The sequence below is a fragment of the Anarhichas minor genome, unplaced genomic scaffold (assembly GCF_050575085.1).
Source record: "Anarhichas minor isolate MPS153535 unplaced genomic scaffold, ASM5057508v1 ptg000316l, whole genome shotgun sequence".
Lineage (NCBI taxonomy): Eukaryota > Metazoa > Chordata > Actinopteri > Perciformes > Anarhichadidae > Anarhichas > Anarhichas minor.
In genome coordinates, this window is record NW_027466762.1 from 1 (window position 1) to 11,661 (window position 11,661).

Below are 11,661 nucleotides of genomic sequence, written 5' to 3' on the forward strand. Positions count from 1 at the left end.
CTCTTGCAACAGGAAAGGCTTCAAATAATACGAAATACGAATGCACCAAGGTGTATGTGCGTATATCAGCACTTAACCGATACAAAACATCTTTCTAAAATCAATGCGCATAGCCAACCACATTTGTGGAATACATATCCGAGTAACATTTTCAGTCTGCACGGTGCAAATTGAAATGCCTACCACAAGGTGTCACGGTACAGACAACAATAAGGCCAAGTTTACTCACACCAACTACTATACTTTCCTCTTGCTGCATATTAACAGCTGTACAATATCATGATGATAGAGACACTATTTGTCTGGCATATAAGCATATGTATCACAAACCTTAAACCTACAGACACTATTTTCCTTTTCACTGTGGTTATATTTATCATACACTTAACTCTTAAGTCTAAAGTCTCATCATCAACTAGAGGGAGGGGTTACCAGTAAAAATCCCTTTACCTCTGATTATCTGCCACATAATGTCCGTGGCCCAACTGAGCGAGAAGAATGCATGTTGTCACACATTACTTTGTTGCTCACCGCCTCCAGAGCACAACAAAACGTTGAAACTGAATTTCGATATCGGCGTGACCGCTTGTCGCTCATTGCAGGCCACGCCCCCTCCCCTCTCGCTCACCAATGGAGGAACGACTATGCCACCTGTGTAGAAACATCCATCCAATCAGCCATGCAATTTTCGTTTCCTTGTTTATCCTGCCTGTGCGGCTGCTGCAGACGGCAGTAGTATACCAATCTCTTTAAATTACGAATTTACGAAACAGGATCGAAACCTGCACGTCCAAGAAACGTAGCTTCTTTTTTTCTGTAGTCAGCGTAGCCTCAATTTTTACCTGACATCACAGGCATCCGAATATACCTTAGTGCGCAAGGTTACTGAGGATTTCATTGGGTGTTTTGACTGAGAGGTTAAATAGAGCCAGCCTCTTGCACGCCTAGTTTTGTCACTCTCCCACGCAAGCTTACCTGCACTAACTAGAAATTCCAGTTTCTCAAGCTAGTCCTAGAAAACACCGGAGAGTCCTGTAGGCAACATGGACCTGGACAGGTAAGAAAAAGTCATTATTACTGCGAGGAATAACGCCCGTCAGTTTAACTTCAATTTTTACATGCTTAAAACATTTCGTATGTCTTTGGTTTCATAGTTGTTTTACACATAGGCATAACAGGCTTTCTCATTGAAAAACTACATAATTTCTATAGTTGCCTTCAACATCTATTTGATTTGGGGGAATTTCTATTGGTATAGATTCAATTTCAGAAATATCCAAAATGAATATGCTGGTAATATCATTGTGATTGTGTAATAGGAGAACCATTACTGTAATTTAATGAGGTCTTGTTTTTACTGCGTTACTGTTTTTGTATGCACTATTATTATTATTGCAAAATGTTTTGTTTCACTATAAATATCTGTGTGTGTGTGTGTGTGTGTGTGTGTGTGTAAATATTATATTGAAATATTGTTCAACATGTGCCCTTCTTACCATCCTCTCTGAATGATGTCTCAAAAATGACATATTTAGAAATAACTCTTATGTCAGCTTTCTGACATTTTCAGAATTGAACCAGTACAGTTGAGTTATTTAAATGTGGCATACAGGAGTAAACTTACATTAACACACACGTACCGGGCAAATTAAGTTGACGTTTGGTGAGAAACAGCCTGGGGCAGATGCGGCGGCTTGGCAGACGCGGCTTCTGTTAATGACAGATTGGCTTTGCAGTAACAACATTGTCGTCTCTTCCCATTACCCCCTCGTCCTCCCAGTAAACGGCTGGTGGTGGTGGTACCCAACGACGTGCTGGTGCCCTCTCGCAGAGTGCCGAGCAGCGAGGACGAAGCATGGAGGAGCTACCTGGAGAACCCGCTGACCGCTGCCACCAAGGCCATGATGAGCATCAACGGAGACGAAGACAGCGCAGCAGCACTGGGACTGCTGTACGACTACTACAAGGTGTGGAAAGCTTGACATTGCAGCCAATGACATTATGATATAATAAAGACAATTCCCGCATAATGTATTCAGATTGTTTCAGTTAAATTATTTTTTTTTGTATTTGCTATAACCTTGTCAGGTTCCCAGAGAGAGGAGATGTGCCTCAAGCGGTGTTAAACCCACAGAGCCTCCTCCAATTGGGCCTGAGAACTGCGGTAGCCTGGAGATTCTAGATTACCATCTTCACGCTCTCAGATCCATGCCCGTCAACCTCTCCCTAAACAACAACACCGCTGCAGAACATCAGGGCTCCAGGTATGGAGCCGCCTGCCTCGCAGGAGACCCCAGAGGAGGAGATTGTAAAGGTGGAGGTGGGGCGGCTCTGGTCAAGACAGAGGGCCAGACATCTGGAGGGTCGTACCGAGAGGAGCCCAGAGAGGAGATGAGGATGGCTTACGAGCAGAGCCACTATGATTCGTCCCGCGCCGGGTGCTTGAAAGATGAACACAGAGGCACTCCAGACAGCACATATGAGGACGCTGTAGAAGGAGAGGTGAGACTTGTTATACAAGAGGGGTGATGTCTTGCTTTGTAAAGCGGGTTCACGTTTGCTTCATAAGTGACAGTCCTGCATTATATGTCGCATATATTTTCTTTATCAGATGTACCACAGGAGTCCCTCCTCAGGAGTTGATGAGTCCCACCACAGCCCACCAACGTAAGTTAAAAACTCACAGATGAGGGAAAACATTAAACATACATATGCTTTGGGTTTGTTTATCAGATGTTAAAGGATAAGGCTGGCAATCTTCAAAGTGTGTGTCCTTGTTGACACTTTTAAGACCAAAACCAAGTTTGTGTCTCACTTCATGACTTCCCCAGCCTTTCTGTGGCTCGCCGCCTCAAGCCCATTCATTCCCTCTGAGCAAGAACTCTCACATGAATATAGATTCATTCTTTTAAATGAAAGCCTCAGTCTCAACATAGCTGGGCACTGTAGTTTCTTTACTCACAGGAGTAAATGCTGTTTGTTGGGGACTATTTTCAGTTGGATTAATGCACGTTTGCTGTAGTGAGAATTTACTGTAAGGCAGCAAGACTGTATGTCGGATAGAGTCAAAACAAAACAAGTAAAATGTGTGTGTGTGTGTTCATGGTCATGAAGGAACATATAATGATGTGTTCTCTTTTTATTTCGGTCAGAGCTCTATGGCACCAAGGAATAAGATACACCACGATTTGGATACACACATAATACCTGTTAGTAGATACATTGATTGTTGGTTTGATCTTGTCATGGTATTTGCTGACAATAAGAAACATGCAACCAGAACTATCATTTAGAAGTTGTGCTGTTGCATACTTTTGATAAATAGTTACAAAAACCAGTTTGTTTAGAGCCATTAGAAGAAGTTCTTGCTGCATCAGTCTTCTTCTCAAGCTCAATTTACTCAATAAAAAAAAAAAAAATAATAATTATATGTATATATGTATATATTACTCACAGTGGCAGCTTCCAGTACTGTCTGGAGGCCAGCATGTCGCTGCGGCCGTGGCAGGGAGAAGGACCCATGGCTTACCTGAACCGGGCCCAGTTCTACGCTCTGAGACTGTCGAAGGCCGGCTTCAGATCGTCCCAACGTCAGCCCAGAGGCAAAGTGCGGGTGAGTGGACCGACGCCGTCACGGGGGCCCGATGGGGGCCCATCCAGTAATGAGCAATGCACCATGGGAGGCTCTGAGCGGCAGCGGGACAGTATTGTACAGGTGAGGGAGGGGCTGTAGTTCATGGAGAGGAAGTGTGGAGGTAGAGGTTGAGGGTTCTACATTTAGCTTGTTGTCGGGTAGCGTGAAATCTTGTTACACTCTGAAATGTAATATAGTTTTTGATTCATTTTTACTCTGCTTGGACCTGACTATACTGTAATATATTTTGTATATCTTCGCTTCTACTTCAGAGTGTTATCATGGTCGTCTTTGGGGAAGACAAGTGCAGAGACGAGCAGCTGAAGAATTGGAAATACTGGCACTCCCGTCAGCACACTGCCAAACAGAGAGTCCTGGATATTGGTAAGATGATTATTGTCATCAAGTCTGCCTGCTACATTCATGGCCCCTGATGGGGGTTTGCAGGTGGAACAGGATTAGGCCCAGATACACACTTGGATATCGATATTTAGACACCTAAGCTCCACAAAACTCCAGAGTAAAAAAAAAAGGAGAGAGTAAGCAGGTGGCAAACCTGCAGGAGCCTCCTGGAGGATCCTGTCACATATCCCGAGGTTAAACCCGACTTAATTTGAATAACTGTCAATCCTCGATTCCCACAGGAGCGCTGTGAATAGACAGCCAATGGGTTTTCATTTGCATAGACGTTAACAGGAGAAATAGGCGGAGGCCTGGACTGGAGCCACATCCTGTACCATCAGCAACAGACAGGCCTCAACCTGTGGTTGGAAACTCAATGGAATGAGGCAGAGATGTCAGACACCATGGTGGGTTTGTCTGTGGCAAGTTCATGCCAGCATCATGGTAAAATCTGTAACCTAACGTGTGTGGGTGGGAATAAATGTGATGAGACGTTTTAGGGGGTAACAAGAGCCTTGTGGCATTTTTTTACTAATTTGGAACTTGATTTGTTGGCAATTTGGTTACATGGGGCAAAAGTTGCCAGATTATGATATAGACACTGTATGTGAGATAAACATAAAAATGAATGCGTTGTAAATTAAACCAGTCGTTTCTAACCTTTTAGGCCTGTGACCCCTTTATAAAAAATATCTATGAGTGTCTGAGTTTTGAGCAGTTCCACCAGACTCTCAGGTTTGTTTAATTAAATGAGGTGTTCAAGGTCCAATATCGTTACAAAAAAAGGCAGAAATTTGAGAAAAGTAAAAAAAAAAAAAGTAGTTCTAGTGGACTAAACTGCCCAAAAGTATATAAAGTAGTAGTTCCACCATGGCCAGTTACAACAATAAAATGATAATCATGCTTAAGTGTATCCTTAGGGATTTAAAATGTTTGCTTTGTTGCAAACAAAAATGTAGTATTTTTTTGTTGTTGAAAAAAAAAAAACGAAATGTTAAAATTAGGGCTGACACAAAACGCCCACTGAAACGGTTTTCTCTGATCTTCACTTTGCATCTGCAGCCGACTACAAGGAGAGCTTCAACACGATCGGGAACGTGGAAGAAATTGCCTTCAATGCCGTCTCCTTCACATGGGACGTCAGCGAAGAAGCTCAGGTACAAAAGCAACAGAGGAAACGGGCTGGGCGGGGTGCTGTCTTAAGTCAAAGCAGGAAATGATTGAAGCAAGCCAAATGACACAGCTCGCACTGTTTGTTCTTCTACCTTCACTTTCACACGCACTCAAGCAGTCAACTCAGTTTTGCTATATTTCTTTCTTTCCTTTCGTCAGTACGAAACTCATAGCCACTTGTGGGGAAGTTTGCTCCATGAAACCACAGAATAGTTGGAGCATATACCCCCCCTTTTGTAAAGGTGGCCAGTTGGATAAAGACAATTGGCAAACAAGGTGTACACACACACACACACACACACACACACACACACACACACACACACACACACACACACACGGCAGCAGCCCACCCTCAGGGTGTTTTGGGCCCAGGTAAGAGAGGTAATTGCAGCTTCATGGGTTTGTGGATAAATATTTACTGTTTGGCTCAAACCTTCATTCCACACTTCCTTGTTTTTAGTGTGTTCAGGTTAGAGATGCACCGATGCTGGCTCAAATAGCTGGATCAATTCAATACATTTATATTATTGTATTTATTTACTACATTTAGTGTGACACAAAAGAATCCGCTTGTTGTACACCTGACCACAGTAATGCACAATTCTTTTGAGAAGGTACTGCTGACTTTGTGTAGATGGAAAGCAGCTACAGTTAAAACATGAACTTCTTCACACATTCCATCTTCTGAACACTAGTTGTTACAGCTTGCTGTGTTTCATCGAGCAGCTCTCCGGTGATCCTCCTGACTTCTAGCCCAAAACACTTGATCCTACACTTCCCATAATGCAAGTTGCATCCTTTCAGTAGACACCCTCTGAATGGTAAACCGCCACATCTTTTTCTTTTTATGACTTTTCATCTAGTGTCATCATATTTGGTTTTGAGTCAAATGTCTCGACAAGTATTGGATGGACTACCATCAAATTTGACATAAAACAATCAAGTTCCCCTCTGGATGAAATAGCTATGGTGACCCACTGTGCACTTTACAGTCATTTGTAACTCAATCTCATCACCCATTGGCTATTGGGCTGATGACAATTTAGCCTCAGGGGGCAAGGGCCAGTATTTCTGGGGTTTCATCAGATACCCTGACCAAGACTTCCTTTTCCGTGCGGCGGTCGTTGTTTACACTCCGATTAGCAACTTCAGACGCCAGACTGGAGTTGAGAGACGATGTCTAACTTCGGATTGTTTCACGAGTAGCCAGTTAACAAGCACATTTTTAAACTAATAAAAAAAGCAAAATCATTGTCGGACTATAGCCGGTGGATTCCCATATTGCATTTCAGCCAATGCGCTCAGCCACTTTTGCTCTCTGCACAAACGTTTTAACCCACATTGAACCAAAGCACGCTCCAACGCGATCGTGCAATCAGACTACAATTGGAAACTAGAACGCTTCCGATACCAAAGCCTTGTCCCGTTGATTCTGCATTCATATGTCAGAATCTGTTTGTAGAGATTACTTGTAACTAACCTGGCAAGAGAAGGCTAAAGTAAATATCTAGGGGGAGAATAAAAGTTCCCTCTTCTACGTTCCTAAATGCCCTCCATCCCTTAAACTTCACTCATGTGGTAAATTCATTTAAACAGTTCATTGCACTGAATATCAATGAGATCATTTTGAATATGATGATATAAGTAAAGCCTCACCAGAATATTCCAGTCCGAGTATTGAATGCTGGTGGTTGAGCAGGGTGAGGCTCTGGTTGTGTTGATTGTGGATGTCAGTGCTTGGCTTTGCTGTCAGAAACCAGATGATGGTTATCAGCCTCGCTGCTGCACACTGCCGGTCCTCCTGAGCCCCCACACAGACCCAGAGCCTGCTGGAAGAGCTGGAGAAAGAACACCTCTGTTATTGTGAGGAGGTCTGTGTGCTCGCATGTCGCTGCTGTCACCTCTCTTTCTCTCTGTGTTTGTCACCTCGACATTTAGGTTCTCCAAAACCTAATTGGATGTCCAATCAGGCTCTGAAGACGCTGACGTACAAAATTGTTATTTTTGGTGCAAATTATTATTATTATTATTTTTTGGCCTGGCTCTGCTGTTGCCAAGCAACAATCCTCATCCTCATGTAATGGGAGCGTGGAATGTGTTTGCAGGGGAGATGAGCGGCTTCCTGCTGCATGACTCTGTATTTTTTGTTGTGTTTGTTTGTTTGTGCCTGGTTGAGAGGATGGCACCGAACAGCCAATTACCGGTGCCCTCGTGAACCTTTCTCTTTTTAGGAAGGCGTTTGAAAGCTCAGTATGTGCACACACAACGAGCCTCCTACACACACACACACACACACACACACACACACACACACACACACACACACACACAGATGCTAGCAGCAACACGTCCAGCGCTTCTGGAGGAAATGAAATGGCTTGGGTCTGTGGAGGTGTGGATTTGTGGAGGCGTGTAGGAGGCTCAAGTGTGCTTCAGGCCTTTCCAGCAATCAGCCCTCACCTCTGCAGGTTCAGGCACGATGCAGCTGATGCCGTGTAGTGGGAACATTTGCTGTGAGGAATCTCTACCGTTATCCGTCTCCGCCGACCTGTTGCTCAGGCTGTCGGACCTGTTCATCAGGAGTTTATGTTGGTTAAGATGTTATGATCATTAATCATAGCGGGAATCTGTTCTGTCATGCAGCTGAATGTGCAAAGATAACCATTAGTATCATTAAAAGTGTAAACTTCATGGTTTAGATAAGTTTTGCGACTGTACTGGAACTTGGATGAAATTTTGTGAATTTCCTTTTTTTCCTCTCACAAGCTTTTAAATGATTCAGCAGCTCGGCTCCATTACTTAGCTCCGGGACAGCGCGATGTGGTAGCGAAGAGTAGTTCAGTATTTCTGCACGCCAAACACACCGTCCTCTAAATCAAGAGTTCATTGCAGTGCATTCCATTTAACAGGTGCACCCATGATGTATCATCTTTCACACAGCTTGTTTTAAGTCACAAAACTCCAGACATTTTCTGACTTCTTTCTTCTTCCTAGGTCTTCATCTCTGCAAACTGTCTGAGCACAGACTTCTCTTCGCAGAAGGGCGTGAAGGGGATGCCTCTGATAATCCAGATCGACACCTACAGCTACAACAGCTGCAGCAGCAGGCCCATCCACAGGGCCTTCGCTCAGATCAAGGTCTTCTGCGACAAGGTGAGGATGTCCTGCTGGCACAAGTCAGTTCTCTGGTCTGCTCAGCACGACTTTGATCAATTTTTTGTTTGTTTTTTGCTTTACACTGACTGTCTTTGAGCAGACTCTTGTCTTTTCTGTCCCGTCAACGGCTTTCATCTTTTTGCAGGGCGCTGAGAGGAAGCTTCGAGATGAGGAGAAGAAGCAGCTCAGGAAGAGGATGAAAGGTAAAAACATTCGTTTTTTCTTACTTCAGTTTGGCTAAATAATGAAGTATGAATTACATACCTCACATGTACATCACGTACAGAAATAACGTTTGTGAGCTTGATTTAAAATCAATGGAAGTGGCGAAAGCCAGGGAAATGTAATCAAATCTGCACTTGGAGTGGTTGCCTGGCAACAGATGCTGAGTTCACACTCTCTCTCTGGTTTAGGGAAAACTGGCAGCACAGGGCTGACCTCTCCCTGCAGGAGGGCTGATGGCACGCTGTTCAAAACCATGATGGACCTGGACTCCCAGCCTGTCCTCTTCATTCCTGACGTCTACTTTGGAAACATGCAGAGAGCCGGGCAGGTGAGGGACCCCTCCCTGTCTCGTTGTCTCACACACACACACCCACACACACACACACACACACACACACACACACCCACACACACACACACACACACACACGGGTCCTGCAGTGTACCTCATGTTGCCTTTCTACTCCATTTGCAGGTGTTTGCTGTCAACACTGAAGAGGGCACCAGAGATGGGTTAGTATCATACTGTTCTGTTCACACCTCTGGTTTGATGGTCTCCATGTTGAAAATCCACTTGTTAGAGTTCCAGTAATTTTCCCTTTAAATGTTGATGATGATGTTGACGACGACTGTGTGTGTGTTTCAGAAGTGTCCTTGTGAAAAGGATGTCATCTGCCTCTGAGGAAGACGTCTGTCCACCTCAGCCCAAGAAGTCCAAAGTGGAAGTGGAGAGCAAAGGTTGGTAAATGTTGGTTTGTCTCTCATTACAGGGTTTTGGTCTCATACAGTATTATTTACCTGAATGGATTTGAATGCCTTGTCTATTCCATTTCCTCATCAGTTCTGCTGTATGTGAGGAAGGAGCGTGATGAAGTGTTTGATGCCCTAATGCTGCGCACCCAAACCCTACAGGCATTGATGGAGGCAGTGAGTATTGATGAGCTGCTTTACTGTGAAACAATACAAACACAAGGAATAGTAATGATACATTTAGTGCCTCATGGTGCTTCAACGTGTTACAAATGCACTTGTTTTCTTCTCTGTGTTCCACAGATCTCAGAGAAATATGCAGTACCTATTGCAAAGATGGTCAAAGTCTACCAAAAAAGCAAAAAAGGGTGAGTGAGTCAAACTATTGAGGCTGTACAGAGGCACCGTGGGGCTGAGCTAAACGCTAACGTCTAAGAGTAGGCTTCAACAAAGTTGTTGAGGCACTTCACTAAAAAGCAGAAAACCACCACCTCACAGTGGCAGGGGGATCGCCAGAGTCCGTAGTGGACCATGCATGTGTGTATAAAATATTCTTTTCAGGTGATTATACACTAAAGAAAACATACTTAATAATATTATATTATTACCAATACTACCCCTAAACGCTACACACTGGTCCTCTTTAAATAGTTGTTATTTTGGACCAAAGTGATGGGCCGAAATTACCATCCGTAGATGTATGCTAGCATGGCTAAAGTAACATGCAGATTACACGCCTTCAAGTGACCCAGGCACTCTTGACTGTTGACGTGTTTGGTCTTCCTCAGGGTCCTGGTGAACATGGACGACAACATCATCCAGCACTACTCCAACGAGGACACCTTCATCCTGGCTATTGACGGCTCAGCAGAATCTTTGCGCATCACTCTGTCAGAAATCTGACAGTTGTCGGCCACAGCGCTGTGCTCACCAGCGGGCCAGTGGTGATCCCCGGCTTCAGCCGCGCCACGTGCAGCAATTGTGAACGTTGCTAGCAGTATTAGACGATGGTGCCAAAATGTGTTCCTTGAGGGCGGCCTCGTAGGAGTCTCTGTTCGGCTAAACTCCACCAGGCAAAATCCAGCTTCACCTCACCTGCTGCAGAACCCGTTTACTACACGACCTGTGTAGGAGGGTTTCATTAGGAACGCAGGCTTGACTTTGAAAACTTATGGAAGTGTCCATGATTTGGACACTTCCATGATATTTCCTGGCTAACTACCCGCAGAAGTCTCGAGTAGCCGATTGGAGTTAACTTGTTAATACTTGCTCCTTCAAAAGAGAGGCCTTTATCCAGGTCACCGCAAAGCACCCAGCCAGCCTGCTGTGGTTTCACAGGAAGAGGACGACACAGCGTACAGCGGTCTTATTGAATTAACAGCAGGGACTGCTGCTTGCTTCCTCTGTGCCGTCTGCCTTCTGTCCCGTTAGCCCTACTAGTGGTGGAAGCTTTAAAATGACTTCATCTGATGTAAAGTTTCTTGCTTCAAAGCAAGTCAATGCAGCATTTTATGCTGGCACTCAACATATCAAGGTGAATGGCTTATTGTTTTGTATGTATATAATTCTTTTTTAGATGTGTCTCAAACTGCTGTCATGCCATGCTTCTAAGTCAAAATGAACTTGCTCTTATCTTTCCTGGTTGTCCATCTTTGTTTCATTGATTGGCCACATGTACTGCATACTAAATGATTCCAGTTGATGCCAGTGAAATACCACTTATCCCAGATAGTGATCACATGCTGAGACACCATTATGGAAGCAGACAGAGAGTCTCCAGGATGCTGTTAAACTGTTTGGCTTCCTCTGTGTATGTGTTTATTGCCTTTCCTTCCACAGAAGAAACTGTAGACATTAGTATATAGGACATTAGTTCGGGACTTATGGGGCCCAACTGCTGCATCCATTTACACAATCCAATGCTTATTGCTCTTTTCCAACCCACTGCCTGTGTTTACCACACTGACAGCTTCAGCATCCTGCATTTGCTCCATGCACCATCATGTACAGTCTTTTGAATGAGTCAATAAATATAGTTTTATAAGCAGTCACTTGTCTTGCTTTTTACCACTTTCTGATAAGGCACCCTTTATAAAGGCTTGTAATTAATGGCTTTATTAACGGTTAATAATCAGCTACTAATATTTATAAATCATTAGTGCTGGGCAAGTTAACGAGTTAATTTTGCATTAACGCATTCATTAATTAACGCCGACAATTATTTTATCACGCGTTAACGCATTTTTAAAAATTTATTATAATTTTCATTTTTTTATTTTTATTGAAAGACAAGAGACAATACATAGACATAACAACAA

At 43.8% G+C, this 11,661-nt stretch overlaps 1 protein-coding gene across 1 annotated transcript; it reads left to right on the forward strand.

The window, feature by feature from the left end:
- Positions 1-1,464: 1,464 nt before the first annotated feature.
- Positions 1,465-11,390, forward strand: LOC142944641 (grainyhead-like protein 2 homolog). Its single transcript, XM_076085708.1, has 14 exons — positions 1,465-1,967; positions 2,089-2,502; positions 2,612-2,667; positions 3,457-3,715; positions 3,907-4,018; positions 5,099-5,193; positions 8,207-8,365; positions 8,514-8,571; positions 8,782-8,921; positions 9,069-9,106; positions 9,240-9,331; positions 9,435-9,520; positions 9,647-9,711; positions 10,132-11,390. The coding sequence occupies exons 1-14, from the start codon at positions 1,902-1,904 to the stop codon at positions 10,244-10,246; spliced, it is 1,755 nt and encodes a 584-aa protein (XP_075941823.1). The 5' UTR covers positions 1,465-1,901; the 3' UTR covers positions 10,247-11,390.
- The last annotated feature ends 271 nt before the right edge of the window (positions 11,391-11,661 follow it).